The sequence below is a fragment of the Nelumbo nucifera genome, chromosome 2 (assembly GCF_055504915.1).
Source record: "Nelumbo nucifera cultivar China Antique chromosome 2, China Antique-T2T, whole genome shotgun sequence".
Taxonomy (NCBI): domain Eukaryota; kingdom Viridiplantae; phylum Streptophyta; class Magnoliopsida; order Proteales; family Nelumbonaceae; genus Nelumbo; species Nelumbo nucifera.
In genome coordinates this window covers 35,082,741-35,108,276 of record NC_142650.1, presented here as the reverse complement: position 1 = coordinate 35,108,276, position 25,536 = coordinate 35,082,741, and the positions used below count along the sequence as shown (strand labels likewise).

Sequence of the window (25,536 nt, the reverse complement as noted above, 5' to 3'; positions counted from 1 at the left end):
AAAAAAGATGAGACAAATACTCATTTTTATAGAGAGGGATGTTGTTTGAAAGTGTGACATGTAGCCCTATCTAAAAGATTATTTTAATTAATTAATTAATTGAATAAGTATTTAAATAAATGATATTTAATTCAATTTGGGTATATCAATGTTTTCAACTGGCTATTGACCTAGCGGGTTGGTTGAATAGTTCAAACTGTCAACCAACCTTGATTCCTTTGGTTCTATTGAAACTCCCTGATCAGTCAAAGCCATTTGACCCAGACGGTTCAACCATTGACCTATCCAATCCTATCACTAGGTCGTGTGTTGCACATAAAATGTATGTGCAAACTTTCAGAGGCCATAACTTTGCACTACAATGTTTGAATAATGTGTTCTTTTTTTGATTTTAGGTAATTTTTCGAGATCTATACGTCCCAAGGTGCCATTGGTTTCTTGCCTGCTATCTTTGCAAAAAAAAAAAAAAACCCTTTTGCCCTCAAATTGCAAATTTTATTTTTTTTTATAAATAGATATAAAGAATTGAAGTTAAAAATATAAATCAAATATAAAATAATACATATATTATATAAAAAATATAATTATACACTATTTATTGATAAAATATGTATTTGTACATACACATGTATGCATATTACACAATTTTTATAGTCATGCTTTCTCACCATTAATTTATTTATACTATATATAAAAGTGTGGATTAAGAGTGGAATTTTTTGGACCAAAATTACCCTATATTTCTTTGTTTAAGAAATGGTATAAAAGTCATTTTATTACAGCTTTAGTGGCTACTAAAATGTCTATTTAGTGCATCTTAATTGTAAGTGTTGAAAATGTAACTTAAATTATTACTTTCCACCTCATTTAATCCCCTCTCATTAAGTCTTATACTTAAAGTATTAATTCCCATTTTCACTTATTAAATCCTATATTTAAGTTATTTTTCACTAATAAATGCTACTAATTAGATCTATGTCAATATTTTTAACAATATAAACACATATTTTAAAATTGACTCAAAACAAAACCATTATCGATAGAATTTTTAAAATATAAATAAATATAGAAAATTACAAAAATGTAGAAAAAAATATACACATTTATGATATTTTTGTTAATCAAATTAAAAAAGATAAGTGCAACAAGAATTATTTTTATTGATAAGGAAAATGAAATACATAATTTATAATTGACCAAAAATGAAATTATTTTACTATTTGGCAATACTTTTGGGTCAAATGCATTAACATTTAATACCATAAATAAATAATACAAATTAATAAAATATAAAGATACAAAAATGAAAAATACATAAATTTTTCAAAAAAACATTTAGGATCATGTATAATATTATATAATTATCATATTCAACAAAAGTAAGTGTGACATATCATAATTATTTTTACATACAAAAATACAAAAAAAATTATAGAAAAAATAGAACATATTTATAATCCTATATTTACACTACTATAAAAAATATGAATAAGATTGTGAAATTTTCTTTTGAGCTCAATTTTGAATATAGTCCCTATTTAATCTTGATGTTTAAATTGTAGATTGAACTATTATTTTTCAGCTCATTCAATTACTTCTATTTAAACCTTATATTTCTTTGATAAATGAACAAAAAAAAATATACCAAGAAGATAAGACATTACAAAAAGAAGAATCTAGCCAAGCAAGTAAGCTTGTCATTGATACTTGAAACTTTACAACTCGATTCTATAATCACATATTGGATGAGATGTTTATGTAATCAGATTTGGATTTTTCAATTTGCATCCGATTAATAATAAGTATAATGGCAGGAAATGATTCATGTAGTCGGCCCTAGATAGCTAGGGCTAAGGCTGAGATGAGTTCAGTTAAGTATTGAAAAGAATTCAATCATGATTCATGAAATTTCACGGAATTCAGATCTAAAGCTCTTATAGCTAGGCAGGAAAGCTAATAAATTTTGTATGGCGAAAATTTGGAAAGCCTACATCAACTTTTTGAGTGACTCCCACTTAAAGCTACCATGAGTAGTTTATTTAAAACTCATATTCTCAACCAATGTTTTATTTATTTATTTTATTTTTATAGCAACTCAACCAAAATGCAGAAGTCCTCCCAAATGGGGCCTTAGATAATAGTCTCAATGCCAACTGAGGGGCGGTTTAATTGGTATGTTATTTGGTTCTTCCTAGAGTTGTAAAACAAACCATGCTACCCGCAGTCCAACACGATTTTTAGCCCACTCAGCACGGTTTGGCATGACAAAATGCAGGACATATCAGGCACAACACGATTGTATGGGTCGTGCCGGGCCTAAGGTTTCAGGCCCATGGGCTGGCACGATACGACATGACCGAGCAGGCCGTGCCACCCGTGGTCTGCGTGCTGGCATGGCCCAGCCCATGGCCTGACCCATATATATAATATAATATAATATAATATAATAATATCATATTATATTATAATATATTAACTATATGATATATTAATATATATAATTTTATTATTACATATATGTTCTAGACAAAACCATGAGTACAAGTTCTAATGACCTATATCTTTTTAAGGTTGCCTTTTTCTCAGTCAAGGAAGATTTTTGTCTAGACATAACGAATTAAGCAAAAAGGTAATAGAGGGCAAGATTGAGGATTTTAGATTACACTCCACCTCAGAAATCCTAGCTCCAACATACAGTTGGAGGTAGGTGCCAGCTTCTTGGAATTGATGCCAATTCATGGGCTGATATGAATGTTATAGGTGGAACTGTTTATAATTTTGAATTGTTATAGATCTGCAGTTCAAATCAGAATTCTGAGGTGGAGTGCAGTATAAAAATCCCAAAATTGATTTTAAACCACACAAGATGTTACATGCTAACAGATATAGACAGAAAGTTAACAGATGGGAGGTTTTTCCATGATGATGTCACTTGACAGGGAAGTCTAAGTCCATTTTAAAAAATCATGGAATTTTAATTTCAGTTTTTAGGTGAAATCTCAGGGTAGGGTAGGTTTAAATCTTTTACCCCTAATAAAACGCAATAGTACTACATGTTAAACAACTCCACTATGTTTTAACTCCTATCCTCACAAATTGATAAAATTGAATTGGCATAACCAGCACTACTCAAAAATGTAGAAGAACAATTCAACTCAAAAACTTTTGGGGACAATGCCAACATTGTCCAAGTGTATCCTTTACACTTCACATAAACTATTAAAATCTGTTTTTCTTATTTATGAGCCTTGAATTTAGTCACTATGAATGAATTTGTGAAAGCAATTTCTGGAAATTAGATCTTAGAGAAAACAGTTCAGGAAACAAAGTGCAAATAAATTTGTACTGCAACCAAAAACAACCTTATATGTTTTTTTTATTAGGTGCAATACATGAGAGTATTATGGATGTGCCAGCACCGGCAGGAAACTTGTTAATTACTCCTAATTGGACTACACTGAATCGACAAACTTATTAATTACTCCGTTGTTCATTATATAGCCTTAGTTCTTTCCACATTTCATGTTAGATAGTTTTGTATGCCCTTAGTTTCAATCAGAATGATGTATTTTATGAGTTTATTGTAAATAAATAAAGATACATATTTGATTCATGTTCCCTTGGTATGTTTCTGTGTAATACCCTTAAACTGGACACTTAAGGGTATTACACAGTGGGTCGGTCTGGGGAGACCTATCCTGACAAGGCTGACACTGTGGTGCCACCAAGTCGGTTGGGGTGGCCTGTCTCAGCTGCTAGAGTGAGACCCTAGGCACATACAGTGTAGGATTAATTGAATCTTTGAACTGGACCAGATTTCCAGTATTGCCCTGGACCTTGGAGATTGATGGGCAAAACTGGAAAGTTACACCTGACCCCTAGACTCGATTATGATACTGCACTAGGTGTCGGATTGGGCTATCTTTGATGTACCAATCAGTGAGATCCTTAGCGGGGGTCAAAACCTGGGTATGTTGGGACAGTCCGAGAATTCATCTGAGTGGGTGATCATAGTGTTAGGATCAGCCCCTTTGTCGGACAAAGGTAATGATCAGGGATGCACTCTCATTGATGGAAACCAAGACTGTCGGCAACCGATTTCAACCGTTGAGACTTGTTTTGCAAAATATATTTTATATAAGATATAAAAGTATATATATTATGGTTTCCAAAATGTTTGCAAGAAGGTATTAATTCCCGGGATCCATATAAGTGGAGAGTGCAACACTGTTCCTTGCAGCCGAGGGAGAGGTCCTCTCTTGTCGGGCAGTGTATGATCATTATGGGCTGAGAGGTTAAGTGTAAGACCATTAAGGATAACACCTGATGGGCTAATCTTGCATCTGCCCACAGTCCCTGGGTGTTACAAGATGGCTTGGCCCAAGGACCACTTAGTGTAAGTGTTGGGCCCATAGAGCCCATTTGATGGGTTTTAGGGGGTACACTGTCTTCAGCAGTGCATTCGGCCAGGCCTTGTGACAAAGGCTGGGCTGAACCCATGTGGCTGATGTGTAGATCAATGCTTGGGTCCCACGCCATACAAGGAAGCCCAACTGGGCAGCAGTTTGGAAGGCTTTTTGAGTACATAACCTTAAATGGGCCTTAAGCCCATTTCGAACTGGGCTGATTTGATTAGTCATTTAAAGGGGGCGAATTCTGAAGTGGGTCAGCTAAAAGGATTGGGCTTAGACCCTATCCACTCAGAGAGTCCAAGATCTAAATGAGATTTAGATCTGGAAACCTCCTAATTAGATTAAGAGATAGCTGATCTGATCTGCAGACAAGATAATGATTATCCCTTATCACTAAGGGACTTCTAACCCAAATATGATTTGGATTAGCAACTCCTAATCTGATTAGGAGCTGATCCCTTTGAGATTATAAAAGGGGAAGGGGGCGGCAGCCTTTTACATAATGATCAATAGCATTCTTCTCTTTGAAGAAAGAGAGATTGAGAGATTTCTTGCATACTGCGAATTCTCTCCTGCCACCACCTTCCTGCCATTGCCATTCCTTCAGTTCGATCTCCAGTTCTTGGGAGCAATCAAGATTTGATCTTGATCTCAATCTTTTGGGAAAAGATTGATTGGAGCTGTACTCACAAACCGTCCAGTTGATTCTTGCGAAGGGTCAAGTTCTTTTGAAGAACATTGTTGATTCTGCTCCATCCTTCACTGCGCCATCTTCAGTGGGAGCAGATTCTGGATCCTTCCTTGGGCGTGAACACCTCCATTAGGAGATAGTATTTCTCCGTATCAGGTATAATCCTCTCCCACTCCTTTTGGTTCAGATCTGGTTCAGTTTATGGTTCAAGATTGATCATTGAAAATATGAATTTCTAAATAGGGAATACGATCCCAGTTGAAGGGAGAGATAGATTTTTTGAAATTCGCCCCTTATTCCGCAATCTTTGGGCGTCCATAGGATGGATCTCTCATCCCTTCATTTTAGTCCTGCCTTCCCTTCCCGACACTCACTAGAAAATAAGCCAGGTGGGTATTTCCCGTAGAGGTTGATGTAGCTGGACATGGTGGAGGCACAGTCATTGGTGAGGTCATTCAACTCCTTTGCGAAGGGGCAAGCAAATTTCTTCAAGGCTCCACAGCAAAGCTTGGGTGGGTATTTGAGCCCTTTGCACTGACTGGTGATAATGGTGTAGTTCTGGACCTCAAAATTGATGGGGCAAGCTGCAGATCAATAGGAAAAAATAAAACAGTTAGATATGGATTTCAGATGTTTGAAAACAAAACTAAAATATTAAGGGGTGTTGTACAACATGAGTATTATTGTTTTCATTTGTTTGTGAGACCACCATATCTCAGTAAAAATAAATAAATATGTTCTTGAGCAATTAATAAAATATGTTCTTGAGCTGTGTTTTTTTCTGAGAAGCAAAGGCAATTGGTTTTGTTTTAAAAACCCATTTTATACTTTTGGAACCATCAAAATGATGTTTTTTTAATACAAACAAATTTTGGAGTTCAGATGCATATTCTATAATTTATGAAACATAAATTATTAGATAAAAACATGTTTTTTAACCTTCGTTTTCAGTTTTGGAAATATACACACACAGTTCCAAGAACATTTTTATGTTCATTTACTAAAACACCTCCATAGTTCCATGAGTTTACTAAAATCTACTCTATTGTTTGTGTTTCACTAAAATACCTCCTATAATTTGCAATCAATTCACTTAATCCTCATTTCATTAATTAGATAAATTTAGTTAAAAGAAAATAAAAATGAAAATATCATTTCTGCCTCCTAATAAGACATGAATAACCATTGTATTTAGTTCTATTTGGTCAATTTTGTTTTGCATACGAAGAAGTGTTAGGACCTTAAGGGTAAGTTTCCACTCAGTTTAGGTGATCATATTACTATTTCCAGTTAATAAAATAAATACTTCTTAGTGAAAAGTTGATTAAGTAAATATGTTGCAAACTATAAGGGGTGTTTAAATAAAGGGAAATTATCTAAAATTCACTATGACTTTTCATCATTTCTCTTTAACTCACTATAACTTTTCAAAACATCCAGCGAAACTCATGTCAGTGACTTGATGTTAAACAGATTAATTGGTGTTAATAGATTATCATTTTATCCTTTGTTATATTAGACCCATTTTTGAAGGACTAATTTTGTTATTTTATCATCCAAATACGATCTAGACAACAAATTCAGCAGTGGAGCTCGCAACTTCAGTCAGGAGTAAATCGTTCAGTTCAAGAATATCCAACCTCACTTCTATTGAGATCTACTCGGTCCAGTCGTTCCGAGAGCCAACATCAAGGGCTTTGAGCTTCAACTAGACTGATTTCTACATGTTTAAGAGTAAGATACCGAGTCCAAAGCATGGTCACGCAAACAATTTTCAAGGTGGCGCTGAAGACCTTTATTCTTTGCAGTCCCCAAGAGAGGCAACACCAAGGAAATTTCAGGCAGTAGTCATAAAAATATATTTAATAAGGATGATTTGCTATTCAAGGGCAATTTGGTATTAAAAATGTATTTATGCAATTTCTGTTAATATACACTAAGGACGCTCTAGCAGATGGGTTCTTTGGATGTTTTGAAAAGTTATGTTAAATTTAAGAGAAATGCTAAAAAGTTATGGTGAATTTTAAACAATTTTTAACTTCTAAGATGAGTTAAAGTAAATTTATGAAACTATATGAGATGTTATAGTAAATGACCTTTTTTTATTTTTTATTAGAAACCAATACTTATCCAAATAATAAAAATTATAAGAAAAATATTTCATGCCGAAGAACACCAATACATGATTCGATCTCAAAATCTACCAGAACAAGAACTAATTAATTAATTGATCCCACTTCAGATTTTATTATCATGTGGATTCAACATAATACACTTAGAATTAAGATGACGAGGAGGAAAGAAAGAAACTAACGCGTTTTCGCCTGGAGAAGGTTCCGATTCGTAAATCCACGAAATTCAAAGACATCATCTGGAGTGTTAATAAAATCCCAACAGTATCAGAGGCCAAACACTTGATTTGAAATGGAAGAAAGAAGACTGATGAATTGAGCTCTATATCTATCTATCTGGGATAACCCATTACCCACCTGAAATGAAACTGGAAGCAGCCAAGGTGGTCGCCAGTAGGAAGAAGAGAACTGCAAACAAGCTGCGATTCGACATGTTCGGTTTGTTTGTAAGAGATCAACTTTTCGATGTCTTTTTGAGCAGAGAACGAGAGGACGAGTGAAATTAAAGCAGCTTGAATGGAGCTTGTGCTTTGCAGAAAAAAGCTTGACTAGAGAAGACCCGAAATAAAGAGTCTTGTTATTGTCGGCTGGACTTTGGGCCTTTACAGGAGCCGTTGGATTGGAATCAAAGCCTATGGAGGTGTTATTTAGGGACTCAGTAGATTATCAAACGGCAAGGCATATTTAGGGATTAATACTTGGATGAGATAAAATTATTTCTTTTAATAATGTTTTTTTTGGTTAAAATGGTTATTGTCTTATTTATCCACCTGAAAAATAAAAGAATATGAGTAAATACACTTATCTGGATAAATATTTCATAGAAAATACTTATTTTACCTGAATAAATAACTTTCCAAAAAACGAATGGGATCTTAATTGTGGAGAGATTATTTGCTCCCCGGCTAATTTTCTCTTTTGGGGATTTTTGAATTGCAATAGCCCTCAGAATTTTTTTTACAGCCCCTTCCTTATCTATTAATAGCCCCCTATAAACCACATCCTGCCCATAAATTTAACATCAATCCACGGGCAGGATTCAATCCACCCCTAGGAAATCCTAACTCCACCTAGGGGTGGACTGAATAATAAAAATCCCTTTCTCTTTTTTTTTTTTTTATTTGATATGAAAGAGAGTATGGTGATTTATGCTAGCTGGATTTGTCACTTGATACAGCTAACACAAGCCCACAAGTCAAATATAGTCAAACAATCAAACATAGTGATTCACTACGTCCTTCAATCTTTCTTAATCTCCTCCTTAAATCTCTATTAATAGGGCTGTTAATGGGTCGATTCTGCCGGATTAACCTAATTGAATTGATTATGCTGGTTTTGATTCTATGATTTTGTCTGAATTAAAAAATAGGTTGGTTCTAGTTATTGCTTGTTTCAAATTGATTCAGATTCCAATTGATTATTTTATTAAATATATAAGGGTTTCCTAGTTTTGTTTGACATGATAAATTTAATAAATAATAGATAAGATAATATTAGGTAAAATCACTTAATTTATTAACATACAAATAAATTTAATATTTTATTGTCATTTTTATTAAGTCTATATTATCAAAATTCTAGTTTTAAGTTAGTATTTAAATAAATAAATATAATTGTTACTATAATAATTAATAGGGCCTATTGCTCAGACCCAATTATTACGTGGGATGGTTCTGGGTCCGTGATTTTGCCCCAATTAATAATCGATTGAGGACTGAGACACCCTAACCCAACCACGTGGCAAAAGGAATAGATCCTAGGTCTCTAGTGCAATAAAGCAGTGAACCTAGTTGGCACTAATAATCATATTCATGTCAATTAATAAAGACTTGGGAGAATGACCAATCAGCCCAGATCAGAATTTTATAGTTCCATAGTACAGGGGGAATGCATCCTGATCGTAAATTAATGCCAAATTCATAAGCAGGATGTGGTTTATAGGGGGGAGAGGGTTAATAATAAGGGGGGGGGGGGGGGGGGGGGTTAATAATAAGGGGGGGGGGGTTGGAATTCAGAATTCTGTACAGGGTGTTTCCGACTTTATGTAGATGTTAATTAATAAAGGGGAAAATCTATTACCACAAAGATATGGTATAGGAAGAGCTTTGATCAATCAAACTCCCCATGAATTGTGATGAACACTACCTGATTGTTCATCTCTTTTATGATACCGATTGATTGGATGTAAGTTTTTCTGGAATTATAGTTGAATCCTTAATAAAGAGGAGTTAACAAAGAGTTAGTGATTGTTTGTAGTGTTTAGGTAATTATAATATAAGAAAAACAAAATAAGTGATACATAATTAATATTTTTTATTAAAATCAAATCAAATAAAAAAAAACATCACTCTTCATAGATTAATTAACTTTAATTTTATAATTGTAGTGGAATCCAATTTATTATAAAGCCAAAATAAAACATATAAAAATGAAAAACCATTAGTAAGAAAATTTTCAAAGTTGAATAACCCACCAAAGCTTAATCAAATCCATTTGAGCCCATCACAAGTTGCATCAGGTTTAGCTTATTAGGTGGGTTTGGGTTGGCAAATTTGGGCTTTAACCGTGGTATTAGTACAAGCTCGAGGTTAGGTTTCGGCCTAAACCACACCTGATCCATCAAATTAATACTCTTGTTTTATTAAAAAGAATTAAGATAATTCAAAGAGATTTAATAATGGAAAAAAATGTTTACAGATAGACAATTGGGGGGAGTTTAGAAGGATTCTATTAGAGAGACTTACGGGTTTTATTAGATAGCATTAAGACTTAAATTTTTTTTGTGATTTTATTTTTAATTTTAAAATAAATAAAGCACATATATGAAAAAGTAAAAAGGGAAACAAGGAAAATTTGATAATGGAAACAAGGAATGGGCTCATATATCACAATCACAACTAATAACACAAAATGAAACGCAAACTCGCTACCATAGCTATACTACAAGGGGGCTAATTGGGGTCATCCTTCTTGTACATAATGAGTCGTGGTCCTCTACCACAAGGGACAGCCAAACACTAAAGCCGCAATACAAAATTAAAAGACAAAGACGTTGTATAGGCGTGCAAGATCTATAGAAAACGCTCTGCATGCAACACATGGTAGGATCGTAGAGGTAGTTGGCATCTGCACAGGCTGACAAAACTGGTTCTCACCCTACCATCTAACGTGTGTTTTCATCTAATCAACTTGGGCACTTAAAACGAGTGACCGCCTTGTGGATATTCTGGAATCCTTCACATTATGCACATACAAATCCTCCTCTTCTCCTATAAATAAGGATCATTTGATCATTAATCCATTTGTTAATTCATTCTCTGGCCCATTCTTAATCCCTAAGCTTTTCTGACCAAACCCTAACCTCCCATTTTCATCTCCTTCTCAATTTAGCCAAGACCACCACCACCATCGCCTTACATTGGGAGGGGACATTACTCTCTATCATTGACCCTAATTTTACTTTTATGTTAATCCCCGTTTCCAACCTTGATCCTCAATGGAGATGGATTTTCCATCAGGGATTCGAATCTCCAATCTTTTTTTATTAAAGGTTTTTTAGAAAATGATTTCCTTGAAACAAAGGAATTTTTTCAAGCACATATATGTATATATATATATATTATAACATATAAAATATAAATATATTTCATAATATAAATTATAAATTATATGTATGCATGTATTAATCAAACAAAACTCGCAAGCTTTTAAATCAAACTTTTTATTAGTCAAACTCAAATTCGAAGAACTAATCAAACTTATCTCGAGATTCAAACTCAATTAGACCCAAACTCAAACGAGCCTCAATGATCACTGAGGCGAAATTGCCATCCTATGAAAATAGAGAGGAGCAAGCTCCAATGATCACCGAGGTGAAAGGACCCCCTCACCTACTCTCTTTCCTCTGTAAATATATAAATAGATTTAGTTGGTTTAGCTTAATAAAATGACTAAATACCAACACGAGTTGGACATATCCAGTATAGATATGGGTTTGGATGTGTGGTCTATTTGGATATTAATATCTCTATAAAGTATATTATTTTATATCATATTTGTGCTTTCATTTTTAATATCAAATTTTAATTATATTTAGTCAAGTAAAAGTGGGATTGCCTATATTTGGATCAAACTCAAATAGTCATTTGCGGATCAAACTCAATTTTTAAACTCTTAATTCCCACTACCTCAGAAAGTCTCTCCTCAACCTTCTTTTTGGTCAACTACTCCATTGATCACTACATAATATAAGGCATGTTAATTAGGGCATCAAATGGAGCTAGTTCAACCTCTCATATTCCATCGCATTATATTCGGATATTACCTTAATCTGAATTCAATCTGATCAGTTTGAACCGAGTCTGGACCTGCTGCTTGACCTATTGTATATAACGGACTATATATGTAACACATCACAAGTGAATATGCCAGTGTTGACATATACATAGTAGGGTGAGCAGAAGAATCTTACTTCCCTCATCCCCCATGCATATAACTAATATGGTCTAAGTGGAACTCAGGCAGGATGGGTCAGGTTGAAGGTCAATCCAAGCCCAACCCGAGGTCAAGTCCAAGTTTTATCCAACACAATTTGGGCCGGGCTCGGGCTCAAGTTGGATTTGGGTGAATTGGTTGGGTTGAAAATAATTTATGTATAATATATTCATAGTCATTTTTTTTTGGCTTTATGGCCTAATTTAAGAGTAGAATTGATTAAAAATATTTACAAATTTCATTTACAAATGTGCAAATACATATTTTATACATGTTTAAATGCATATAAATAAAAATGATATTTTTATATGAATATAATACATATATGCATGTATTTATTTGGGCAGGCTTAACTCTTTGGGCTTGGGTTACATAAGGCCTCAACCCAAGTTTAGTTCAGGCCCGGATTTTCTGGCCCTGGCTCAGCCTACAACCCAAAAATGTAGGCTTAACTTGCGCTAAAACTTAGGTTGAGCCATATCGGGCTCGGGTTAAACCAGACCAAGTTGCACCCTTTATGTCTAATTGTTCTAACTTAAATCAATCTAGCCAAATACCATTGTACCAAGTTCGTTTAAGTCAAATTTTCTATACAAAATATGTGATTGAAATACTCCCTTTAGCGACCACCTCTTGATTTTCTCTAGGGGTGGAACCTGGGTGGCCCAATTCAAGCTCAGACTGACCCAGCCCACAATTTTACATGGGCTGAACTTAGATTTTCAGTCCTCAGGCTGGGCCTGTGTGCAAAAGTTTGAGCTTCTTTATTTTTTAGGCTAGTCCTTAGATAGCTTGAACCTGGCTCAAGCTCAAGCCTATCTTAATCCCAACTCAAGCATACACATGTACAAACACATATTTGTATGCATAGATGCATATTCCCATGCTTATTTTTTGGTAAATCTTACATATAGTCATACAGTTATATTGAATTTTAGTGTAGGTTGATTGACTAAACTGAACCCAACCTGAGTGCATCAAATTTCAGTTTGGGTTGCACGCAGATTGAATATTTTGGGTTTGACCTCGGGCTTGGGTCTTAGGTCCAATTCTTAAGATTGGGCCTGGATTGAACTTAAACGCAGCCCAGTCTACCGAACTTCAACCCTAATTTTCACATATAAGCCCTAAACCAAAAACCCCTAAATTCTAATCCTTCATTCTAAATTAAACTTACATATAAAATGCAGTTGATGCATGCCACTGTGGTTTGAGCAGATGTGCTCTCCTAAACACTATCAGTCTCGTAATATATACAGAACTAATTAACTATGTTGGCAATTATAATGGTGTGCATATAGAAGATTCAGAGCTAACTTAGATTAATTATTTTCTTAAACCCGCCAGCTCATGGCCTCTCTCCCATATAAAGACACTTCACACCACCTTTGTTTCCTTCCTTTATATGTTAAAATCTTCTCATTATTCTTGAAAAGCTTGCCTTTTTTTCTTCTCCTCTACATTTGAATTTCTAGCCGTTGTGGGCATTCCAGAATTGGAGGTTTCAAAGATGCTAAATCTTCCTTTGCATTTCAAAAAGAAAAGACAACTGTAACAAAATCAGAAATTTAGATTTGATCAAGCAAGGAAGATCACAGAAAATTTTCCTAGAGATTCTACAGAATCCAACAATGTCTAATTCCACCCGATGTGCAGCTTGCAAATCTCTTCGTAGGAGGTGCCCACAAGATTGCACTCTCGCCCCTTATTTCCCTTCAACCAATCCACAAAGATTTGCTTGTGTTCACAAAATCTTTGGGGCTAGTAACATTACTAAGATGTTACAGGTAAGAAGATTTTTCATTTATTACAGTATAATTCATTAAATCCAATTAAGAAGTTCAAAGATTTAACCATTAATGAGTTAATGGTTTTTTATTTCTTTTTCATTTTTATATTTAATGGGAAATATAAGAGTAAAGGAAAATATTCTTGGATTTTAATTATGGGTTTATAAATATTTTTTTTCATTTTTTTAATCCCATAATTCAGTTTGAAATAATGGGTCTCTATCATTTATATTTTAGCAGAAAGCTTACGCTCTGTAGTTGGATAAAGAAACTAGTTTACAGTTGAAGAGCTTACGCTCTCTTCATCACATTTTCTTAAAGGTTTAGAGAGTTGGAAACCTATTCTTAGTTCTTTTCTAGAGAACTTTTATTTCCTCAATTCTGACAGATGGGTATTTGTTTCTTCTTTGTTTGGAGCAGCAACTCCCAGTCCATCAACGTGCAGTGGCTGCTGACTGCATATCCTTCGAGGCAAGCTCAAGGGTCAGAGACCCAGTTTATGGGTGTGTAGGAATTATAACTCAATTACATCAATTGATACTTGTTGCTCAACGTGAACTTGCTGAGATACAGGGCCAAGTTGCCCTCTATGGCGCACAACAAGGCCAAGAACAGAAGCGGATGGCTCAGAGCCAAGTTCATCAATACAATGGACCCATATGGTTCACTACAAGCCAACAAGATCCCCCTCACTTAGACTAGCCCATGCTAGACTTTCATCAAACACCTGGTCTTCTCTAATTTGCTTCTTGTCTACTAATAAGTGCTGGGTTTTATCAGCTTCAAATGTCCATTCTTCCGTAGTATACTTATCTTGTAAAGCCTTAATAATAGTGTTTATGAGTCACCTCATGCAGTCCAAATTGAATAAGGTACATAGCTCCTACAGGTATTAATTCCTCTCTGGCCCTTCATAAACCATAACACGCCACAGATTTGAATTAAAGAGTCATTTCAAGAAAGAACATAATTCAATTTCAATTGTTTGAAACGTCTAGTGGATGTTTTTGCATACAACGCGGTGCACAATGTGGTTAGTGACAACATGGATTTAGGACTGCAAATGACTCGGGTCTGATCCGATTTGAATCCAAATTCGATTGACAGATGTTCCTAAAATTAAACAAATTTAATTGAATTGGGAAATTTAATCCATTTAGTTATCGGATCGAATTTTGATATACCCCCATTAAGGCTGTGTTTGGCTTGGAAGAAAAGGGAAAAAAAGTGTAAGTAGGGACATTTTGGTTTGGTTTTGGTTTTCACATATGAAAGTTTAAGTAATTAGTCCCTACTCCCTAGTCTTTCCCTAATCCCTATCCTAGTTCCTAGTTAGCTTTAAGTTTAAGTAACATGAAAAACATTAGCTAAATGGGGAATTGGTTTTGTTTTGGGATTGTTTTTATTTTTTGAGTTAGAAACTTTATAGGAAACATGGGAATGGGGGAAAAGTCATACTTTGAGTCAATTTCAAAAGCTAATTTAAATAGGGAAATTGTCAAAAACTAACCACGAGTTTTCAACATTTCTCTTAAATTCACCACAACTTTTCAATATGTCTAAAACTCACAATGTCAGTAAGTTTTTATTTTCCAAAACTCACCTTCCATTAGTGCACCGTTAATGTTTCTTAACAGAGGTGTCCACGTCAACACTAACAATTTTTATAACCAAATCACCCTTGAATGGTGAGTTAGAGGAAAATGGTCTTTTTCATTTTTCATTTTTTTTTACATTTTTAGTGTTTTGTTATAATTTCTGTTTTTTTTTTACATTTTTCTATTTTCTACCATCTATAAAATTTCTTGTTTTTGTTTTGTTATTTATTTGCAATTTCTATGTTTTTCTACAATTTTTATTTTCTTATTTTGTTTTTCAATTTCTATAGTTTTTATAATTTGAAAATAATTTTTTATTTTGTGTGCAATTTCTATTATTTTTTATATATTTTTTGTAAGTTCTATATTTTATATTTGAAAATATTTTTTTGAACTTTTTCCTTTTTCATGTTTAAATATTAAAATATATGTATATATTTTATATTTTTCTATGAAGGTCAAAATGGTATTATATTAACAGCCATTAGTCTCTTTAACATCAAGTTACTGACATGGTGAGTTTTTGACGTTTTGAAAAGTTGTGTTGAGTTTAAGAGAAATGCTGAAAACTCATGGTGAGTTTTTGACAATTTCCCATTTAAATAATAGTATAAGAGCCACACTTTATCTCACCATTTATTACCTTTTTGGAATCAACAAGCATTGCAAGCAAGATCCCTAAACCTTTCAACTTACCAAAACTTAGAGAAAATTGTTGTCATGGAGTCTTGGATAGTGGACACATTGAAGTCTTGAAAAAATGGAAAGAGAGGTTCTTCTCTCCAAGGCTTGCTTTCCGAATAGGAAACAATAAACACATTGGATTCAAGAGTCTTGGAGTTTTGATTCTCTTTCAATCTTCATCTTCATCCTTCTACTTTTCTACTCTCCACTCTCTAGTCTCTACCGCCTCAAGTTGCAAATCTGCAACTATCAAGGCTTCTTTCGTCCACCATTACAAGTGTTGTTTTCCTCATTTCTTCTCAACTCTTATTCTCTCAAGCATCACATTCAAGTTAGTATTTTATTTTTTATTTAATATTTTAAATTTTAATACATGTTAAATGTGTTTAGAGTCTAGAGTATAGACTTGTGTAAAAGACTGAAAGTCTATATATCCTCTCTTTATGCTCTATGAGGGGTTTTTTTTCCTAGAAATGCTCAGTGAGGTTGGTGCTCATTGTTTTTCATTATTTCTTTTTAAACTCATTCATTATGAATCTTGAATTGATAGTAATCTTAAAAATAAATATTTAGTAAATAAATATTGATAAGCTGATCAACTAAACCGATAAATCGACCCAAACCAACCCTTCATGTTTGAATCGATTTTGTTTTAGGGTCAGTCGGTTTCAGTTTGGTGATTAAGTAAACCGACCAAGTCAGGTTAGTTGAATAAAATGACTTGAACCGACCCAACCCGACCTATGAACACCCCTAACCACTACTAGACATTGCAAGAGGTTTGGCATCAACAATTTCTTATCACTCAGAACTACTGAACTCCATTAAGTTATGATCATGTTTTAGGATTTGTTGGTCCCTTTTGAATCCTAACCTACCCTTCTCTTTGGATCCCTTGCCCATTTGCCATGATAGACACACATTCCTCACTTATCCGTCAAATCCACATTTGAACTTAAAGCCAATACACCACTGAATTCTAGGTCTTTCAGTATTTTGCACCACTTGTCTGCTCCATGTTTTTTTATCATTAAAGAGAAGCTTCTTCATAGGTCTACTTTTGCTTAGGAGCACCCGTCAAGGGAAGCTCAAAAATCTTTTGAGATCAACCCACTAACAAATTGAACACTTAGTAAAAGTTTGTCTTCTATTTGATTCTTATTTGAAAAGTTAAAAAGTTAAAAGAAAATGAAAGATAAAACAATCACAATGTATGAGTATGTTTAAATCTTTTACCCTAAAGACAACTAATGCCTTATTTATGACTTGTCATTGTTTGCAAAGTCAATGGTTGCAAAATGTGGTTTAAGTTGAAACACATCGAAAAAGTTTGTTTATACAACATGTCAATCAATTCAACTGTCCAACTCAATTGCAACTTGAAAATATTCATATAAGCTACATGTCAGAAGATTTGAAGCTAAGATTTTGGACTAATGGGTAATAAGCCGATTAGTACATCATCCTTCTATTATTCGTCTTTCTTATATTGCTTTAATAATAATAATAATAATAATAATAATAATAATAATAATAATAATAATAATAATAATAATAATAATAATCTGTACCATTTATAAAAATGAGATGGTAATAATTTTTTAGTCAAAAAGACTGGTTTTATTTTCCCTTTTTACCCTCTACAATTTTTGTTTTTCCAGTATTTAATTTAACTATCATGATTCATGAGGTTGTCCATCAAACTTTTTCTAATGATAAAATATGAGAATGCAAACTGTTAAGATGGTTGTATCTTGATTTTACTTTCCATCTTTACCCTAACAATTTTTGTTTTTCAATATTCTTTTTTGACCGTTCAAGTATTTGATCTTATCATAAATGGCTACGTACACTCTGGTGGTGACCTTGTGGCTATATACTATTTTCATTTAACTCATTGCAACCATCCATACATTCTCATCAATTACAAATAAGACACATAAGGACTGCTAAATGGTGGTTGGAGATTGCATAACCAATAATTTATCATTATTTATGTTTTTGCTGAAATCATATATCACTCAATTTTTATATAAATTCACCTTGATATTTAGGATAAAAATTAAAAATCCATGAACCTCACTCAAGATTAACATAGTGCATGTGAAATCATCTAAACACCAAAACTTGAAAAGAACACGAAAGACACCTCTTATTGAATTAATATTAATTTTAGTTAAACAATATTAATCCTATTATGGGCTTAATATTAATTTAGTACTAAAACATGAGAATGTTGCAATTGGTTTAGTCAAAACACCCTGATTTTACTTTCCAACTTTACCCTCAACTTTCTATTTTTCCCGTTGTATATATTGTCATTGCAAAATAATTACGGAAAACATAAAATGGAAAAAATAATATAAATTGAAAAAAAATAAAGAAATACATAGAAAATTTACAAAAAATAGAAATTCATAAAAATTTCTATATACCATACTAAAAAAATGAGAATGTTGCAATTGGTTTGCTCAAAACATGCTTATATTACTTTCTAACTTTACCCTAAACTTTCTATTTTTTTTCCGATTGTATATATTGTCATTGCAAAATAATTGTGAAAAAACACAAAAAATGAAGAAAATAATATAAATTACAAAAAAATAAAGAAACATAGAGAAAGTTTACAAAAAAAATAGAGAAAATCATAAAAATTGAAGGAAAAAAACATAAATTACAAAATACAAAGAAAACCCATAAATTACAAAAAAAATGAACAAAATTGTAGAATAAAATAAGAATTTATATCTATTACCATATATAAAAAATGAGAATGATTCACTTAGTGTGGTCGAAAGACCCTGATTTTTCATACCAATTCTACCCCTTCATTTTTGGGTTTTCCATCATATCCCAATTCTATATGAGGGTGCATGATAGTTGTTGGCAAAAAAAAAAAAAAAAAAAAAACATTGTCTTTTCTAAAAAGCCATTGGGTAGGCACCTGACCCATCAACTTGTTAATGACCCATTTTGGGTTCAACCTAAACCCACCATAACCCAACCCAACCTACCCAACCCATTAATTTTTCACATAATACATAAATTCTCGAAAAATATAACTATAAAAAATACATAATATACAAATAAAGATAGAAAATGTAGAAAATAACATAGGTTAAATAACAAATAAAAATTGCAAAATAATTATGAAAAACATGGAAGATTAAGAAAATAATATAAATTACAAAAAAACAAAGAAATACACAGAAAATTTACAAAAAATGTAGAAAGTCATAAAAACTGATAAAAATAATAGAAATTACAACAAACAAAAAACCATAAATTACAAAACATTGAATAAAAGTTGTAGAATAAAACAAGAATTTATAGAAAAATATAAAAATGAAAAAATATAACAAAAATTACACAAAAATACAAAAATTTCATTCCATGGGCCCTACACATGTTTCTCAGTTGGGCCCATGTCTTATAAGGGCATTTGGCCACTAGGACTCTATGTTATCATGTGTGCAGTTGTTAAGTAGGGCTTGCAACTCATGTCCTCAGCCGTATGCAACATTGTGACACATTATGAATCATTCAATTGTTCTATGTTATGGTCCCGCACGTAGGATCCCGTCACGGGTCGGTCCACGGTGCGAAAGCCCTGCTTCCCCTTGCGCCTTCCCTTGCTTGCAGACCCGATTACGGAACTGAATGGGTGATTTGTCTAAGAGACCACCCGAACTCTCCTAAGAGGGTGTTTGTCCAAGAGACCACCCAAACTCTCCTCACTCTTTTCTTGACTGGAAAACTGAATGCTTTATTTCAATTCGTGGCTCCTTAAATAGGAGCTTACAGAAGGAAATTCCTAATTAAACTCAAACTCCTAATTACCTACTCCTAATGGTAACTCACTCTTACTTAAGATAAGATAAGGATAAGATTAGATAAAGATAAGGGATAAGGTAAGCTGGTGGCGAGTTGGCATATTCAGATAAGGATGGGCCCACCCCTATGAGCTGTCGCGTGGGCCCCGCCCTGCTGCTGCTACCGGGTGCATGTGCGCGGCTCATGGTGCCCTGCCGCGCGTGCGGGCGCGCAGTGCAGTGCGTGCGCGCGACTCATGGTATCGCTGCCTTGCGGCGCCGGCGTGTGCGCGGTGCGTGCTGCCGTGCAGTGCGCGCTGCTGCCTGGCGGTGCGTGTCGCGCGCCATGGTGCCTCTGCCGTGTGGTGTCGGGCGTGTGCGTGCAGCGCCCTGTCGGGCGGTATGTGCCGCGTGCTGCCAGCCTGCTATGCGGCGCTGCCGGGCGGTGCGTGCCGCTAGGCGGCCCGCTGTGTGTGCTGCTGCCTATGGCTGTGCCGCCGTGCGTTGCCGGGTGGTGTGTTCGTAACATTCTATTATTGGACAATTGTGCGCAAGTGCTCAACGTGCCTAGAAGGTGTTTGCATACATGTTACTCTAGTGGTTGGTTGATAAATTTTGCTTCCAACTAATTTCTTTATCTCCTCTTAGTTAAAAAGTATGAAGAAAATGTTTTTAGGCTTAAATGTAAGTTTTTAATAGTCATCTTAGATAATGACTTTTGCTATAAAATAGTTAATTGAGTAAATTAGCATAACATCTTAGTTTACTTATAACCATCAATAGTAATTATTTTCATAAGTTTTAGGTTATTAAAAATATGAGATCGGTTAAGAGTAGCATCTCCAATTCTTCATAAATTGTGTTTCATTGGGATGAATTGTATCTGTATATAATGTCATTGAATGTAATTTTATCATTTATTTGGTCCATTAATGTTTCAATCTAATGCATTTGCAACCAACATTTTATAATTTTAAAACTCAGATCTTGGCATTTTGTGAGGATAGTCTTTTTTTTATGTATTATATAATTGTCTTAGGACTTAAACGGTATATGAACTTTCATCTATGCCCGATATGTAAAAGCATACTCAAACTTCATCATCACTATCAAATACCCCGTGCACTGTACGGGCCATTCCACTAGTAATAATTAAAAGTTTGAATAACGGATTTGGGTTGAGATATGATGCCTAAGAAAAAGCAATGATCTGGTGCCACTTAGATGCCACGTGTAAAAATTGTGAAAAATGTAACAAATAGTCACCAAACTCAAAAATGTAATGTTGGTGGAATGTTTTTTTTTTTTTTTTGAAAATGTGCATAACATTAAGCAAGAGAAATATTTACAAAGTCGTCTACCCTAGGTATCCCATTGGGGTAAGATGGTAAATCAAAAAGTTCTAGACCATGAGGTTTTGCTAGATGGGATACTTTATGGGCAGGCACATTAAAGGTTCGAGATACATAACAAAAGTTTACATAAGGCTTTTGAATCAAAAGCTCCCTAATCCTATTCAAAAGCAAAAGGCAGGTCTAAGGAACTTCAGATTGTCGTTGCAAAGCATCCACCACTTGTTTCGCATCAGATGCAATAAATACCTTTTGATAGCTCCAATACGAAAGGCATTCTAGAACCTATGGAATGGCAAACATTTCAGCTTGAAGAACAGAAGATACAAGTTTAGTTCGACCACCTAAAACTTTCAGGCAGGCTAAGTTTGGAAATAGAACCATACAACCAAAGCTCTATGTGGAGTTATCTATTTTCCCTACATCGGTAAAGATAATAAGCTCCATATCGCATGCCATTGTAAGATTGATCTTATCCAAAGTTAACGCATGATTTGGCACAGTGTTTAGAATAGAAGTTTGCACTTTCGGAGGTGGGGGACAATTGTAGATTTGGTCTATATGGTGCAGGAGAGTTATAGGCTGAATTACCTTTCCTCTGAAACACTTTTCATTTCTTGCAAACCAGATAAAGTACAAAGTAATTGCCAACCAAGTTAAAATTTGTTTATCTAAGTGAATGTCATGAACTTGTTGAAAATCTTGTTACCCAAGAATCTTGAAATCTATTTATGAAGTTAATATTCCAGGGGTTACCAAAAAGAATAACTTGGGTATAAGAACAAGTCAAGAAGAGGTGCGTAAGGGATTCAACATGAGATTCCCAGAAGACACAAAGCTTTTGGTTTTCCTCAATATTGAGCTTTTCCTTTACTGAAATATAATCATTGATAACTCTCCATAAAAACAACTTAAATCTTTGGCCAGTGTCTAACTTCCAAATGTGTTTGAGACAAAATGAAAGTTCTATAGGAAGATGGGCTTGAAGCACAAAGATTGCATGCTGATAGCCTCTCTTCGCTGTAAACTTACTTGATGAATGAGGGAGCCAAATCCAGTGGGGAAGGTTTAAGTTTGGGAAAATGGGAGTTGCCTGAATACATTGAGCTTCTCATGGGGGGAACAGGGAGTTAATGAGAGTGGAGTTCCAATAGCCTTGATGGAGGAGGTGGGAGACATTGAGGTATCTGATATTTGGGGCCATGGGGAGTGGGATCCAGGAGAAGGAATGATTACTTTGCATCCAAGGTCGATGTGAAAGAGGGAAATCTGAATTCATGTGCACTAGAGCACCACATTCAGAGGCTAACTCCCGGATTTCAGGATTTATGGATTTCTAGAAAATGGACCCTTTGGCTAGGATGGTTGAGGGAAACAGGCTTTTATTTCACAGATATTTCGATTTTTGGGCACAGAGTTTGTGTTGCTCATTAAAGAATTTCTAGGCTACTTTCTTTAGCAGGCTTCGTTTAAATAAGGTCAAGTTCTTAAAACCCAATCCTCTTGCATTTTTTGGGAGAGTAAGCTTATGCCAAGCACACCATCGATAAAAATGGGAAGTTTGATCAGTGGAACCCCGCCAAAACTGGCGAAAAGTTTTTTTAATATGATTGATGTTTTTTTTAGGCAATTTGATAAGAGACATGGCATGGATGGGGGTTGCCTGAAGGACTGATTGGATGAGGACTTGCTTTCCAGCCTGACTTATTGCTGAGGCTCTCCACCTATTTAACTTTGCTCCGATGTTTTCCAAAATGAAGGATAGTTGAACATGTTTATTCCTGGACCAAAAGAGGGGGAGACCAAGGTGTTTGGTATTTTCTGATAAATGTTTCATTTTAATTTGACGTCTAATCAGCCTTTGAAGCTGGGGATGAATATTTTTACTGCAATAAAGACCAGACTTCTCAAAATTAATTAACTGACCCAAGAGGCTTTGAAAAGTATTTAAAATTTGATTAAGGTTATCAATTTCATCCTTATGGGCTCTGATGATGATCATAATATCATCCACAAAGAAGCAGTGAGAAATCTTCGGAGACAATGAGGCAGGGGAAAGACCTTGGATTCTATTTTCTACCTCAACTTTATACGGAAATCTAGAGAGGCCCTCCATGGCTAAAATGAAAAGGAAACTGAGGAGATACACTCCTTTATCAGGTGATAGAAGTCTTTTGAGAAACCAAGGATGGACAAAATTTTTAACAGATAACTCCATTCTATCCTATCATAGGCCTTGGACATATCTAGTTTGAGGCCAATGTAACCCGGTCCTTTCTTTTTGTGCTTTAGATAGTGGAAAAGTTCTTGAGTGATGATGGAGTTTTCTGCCATTTGGCGATTAGGTACAAAATCCATATAGTTGGGAGAAATACATTTGTCGAGGAGAGGACGCAGACGGTTTGCAATGACTTTAGTTATTACCTTGTACGTGACATTGCAAAGAATGATTGGTCGGAAGTCTTGAACTTTAGTACAATCTACTTTTTTGGGGATAAGGTAGATAAAGGTGTGGTTCATTCTTCTAAGAAGCCTTTTATTAGAAAAGAATTCTTGTACCAAAAGGACTAAGTCTGGTCCCATCATGTCCCAAAAGTCCTTAAAGACCAAGGTAGGCATGCCATCAGGCCCTAGGGGCTTTAGACTCCCTATGGAAAAAATGGCAGATTTGACTTCTTCATCTGTGGGAGTGTTTAAGAGTAAAATGTTTTCAGTTTCCGAGACCAATGGACTTATCACCTCATTTAAGAAGTCTAAATTTGAGGGGTCTTGACTCGAATAAAGATCAAGTCCAAAATTTGAGAAACTTCCTTATGATCTGTCTTCCAAACATTCTGGGGATCCTTTATTCCCTCAATGAAGTTTATTTTCCTCCTAAAGATGGTGCTTTTATGAAAGAACTTTGTATTGCGGTCTCCCAAATGCAACCAGGTTTGACGGGAAGTTTGTCTCTAGAAACTCTCTATTTGCTTATTTACTAGATCATATTCTCTATACAGGCAAAGGAGAGTTGAGTAGTCTTCTCGTTGTTCTGCCTGTAAGATCTTATCTTCCAATTGATTGAGCTTGAGCTTAGGATCCGTGAAGTGGGCTGACTTCCAAGTGATTAGATTCTTTTTTACAGAATCCAACTTCTTTGTTATTTTGTAAGTTGCATATCCTATGAAAGGGATATTCCAACCATCTTCGATGGCTTGCTTACAAGGATGGACTGTGAGCCACATTTCGAGGAAACAAAAAGGTTTAAAAAGGTTGGTTCCAGGGGCGGGGGTAAATTGAAAATTAACGGGTGATGATCCAAACCCCATTTGGAACCAAGGGTAAGGGTGGCATTAGGGTAGACTCCTAACTAGTCAAGAGAAACTAATACTCTATCAAGAGTTCGATTGAGACGTCCAAAATGTCTTGGACCACGACAGTCCTCCACCCTGAATGTTCACTTCTAGAAGGTTATGATCAATGACAAAATTTCGATATTGTCTAGAAAAGAGGGAAGAGGGGTTAGAGGAAGTAGAAGGTTCCATAGAATTTAAGGCAGTTGCCTCATTGAGGTCACCAATAATAGCAAAAGGAAGGTTCACTTGCTGGAAATATTCATTAAGATGAAGCTAGAATTGGTTTCTGTGGTGTTTGATTGGTGGAACATAAATAAAAGCTAGAATCCAAGAGAAGTGAGAATCTTGAATTTTAAAAAGCACATACCTGGCAAAAGAAGACAAAAAAGAAACTTGAAACCCCGCTTTCCAGAGGACTACTAATCCTCCTGCTCTTCCTTTAGGATCGATAGTGATGCAGTTAGAATAATGTAAAGTATTTGTTAATTTATTAATTTTATCTTCAGGGATCTTTGTCTCACATAAGAAGATAAAGTCAGGATTGACATGGTTGACAAAGTCCCTGATCCCCTGAACTGCCTTAGGGCGCCCTGCCCCTCGGCAGTTCCAGCTAAAGACAATCATTGGTAACGGTGGGGCTATTTAGGGCCAGCCACCTCTACCCATAGATAAACAAGAAGCAAGGAAGAAAGGAGAGGACTTACCGAACGTTGATCCTCTGAGTGCTGAGTGTTCTTAGAATGTCCCACCAGATCGATCATAAGAATACGGTCATAAGAATATGGGTCTCTTCAGAAGGAGGATCTGGCCTATCGTAAGTTGGCAAGTCTAGGGATTTAGGATCCAAGAGCAGGTGAGAGGTTAGATCTAGTCTGGGTCGTTTACCTCGAGCACGGGAAGAAGGGCTAGGAGTGTCTTCGAAAAGTCGATTCATCACTAAGTCTTGGGTAGTCTCTACTAAGTGAAAAGTTGCTGTAGACACTAGGAGAGTTGGTAGGGATGTGGTTACCGAAACCATCGGTTGGTAGGAGTCTGTGGGGAGGAAGTAGAAACAACTGGCTATGGTTGGTTAGTAGGTGAGGAGGTTCCTTCAGCAGGAGGATTTCCTGGGGTTGGAGGGACAGGCAGGGGGATGTCCATGAAGTCCATGAATCGAGGACGCTGCCAAGTCCGTTGTAAGGTAAGTTTAGCCCTCAGCCAAGGTCCCGGGAGGTTCATAACCCTCCGGCTAAAAAA

The 25,536-nt window shown here is 35.1% G+C and overlaps 2 protein-coding genes and 1 long non-coding RNA gene across 3 annotated transcripts; 1 reads left to right on the top strand and 2 right to left on the bottom strand.

Moving 5' to 3' along the window:
• Positions 1-1,434: 1,434 nt before the first annotated feature.
• Positions 1,435-7,796, bottom strand: LOC104612309 (GPI-anchored protein LLG1-like). The gene is made up of 3 exons (XM_010279695.3): positions 7,593-7,796; positions 7,418-7,474; positions 1,435-5,687 (listed from the first exon to the last, which is right to left on the bottom strand). The coding sequence occupies exons 1-3, from the start codon at positions 7,666-7,668 to the stop codon at positions 5,443-5,445; spliced, it is 378 nt and encodes a 125-aa protein (XP_010277997.1). The 5' UTR covers positions 7,669-7,796; the 3' UTR covers positions 1,435-5,442.
• Positions 7,797-13,360: 5,564 nt separating this feature from the next.
• Positions 13,361-14,221, top strand: LOC104612375 (LOB domain-containing protein 23-like). Its single transcript, XM_010279768.1, has 2 exons — positions 13,361-13,516; positions 13,940-14,221. Exons 1-2 carry the CDS (start codon positions 13,361-13,363, stop codon positions 14,219-14,221), a joined length of 438 nt encoding a protein of 145 aa, XP_010278070.1.
• Positions 14,222-20,905: 6,684 nt separating this feature from the next.
• Positions 20,906-25,133, bottom strand: LOC104612374 (uncharacterized). Its single transcript, XR_002023509.2, has 3 exons — positions 25,005-25,133; positions 24,668-24,737; positions 20,906-21,250 (listed from the first exon to the last, which is right to left on the bottom strand). It is a non-coding gene; the product is annotated as an uncharacterized LOC104612374 (long non-coding RNA).
• Positions 25,134-25,536: the final 403 nt, after the last annotated feature.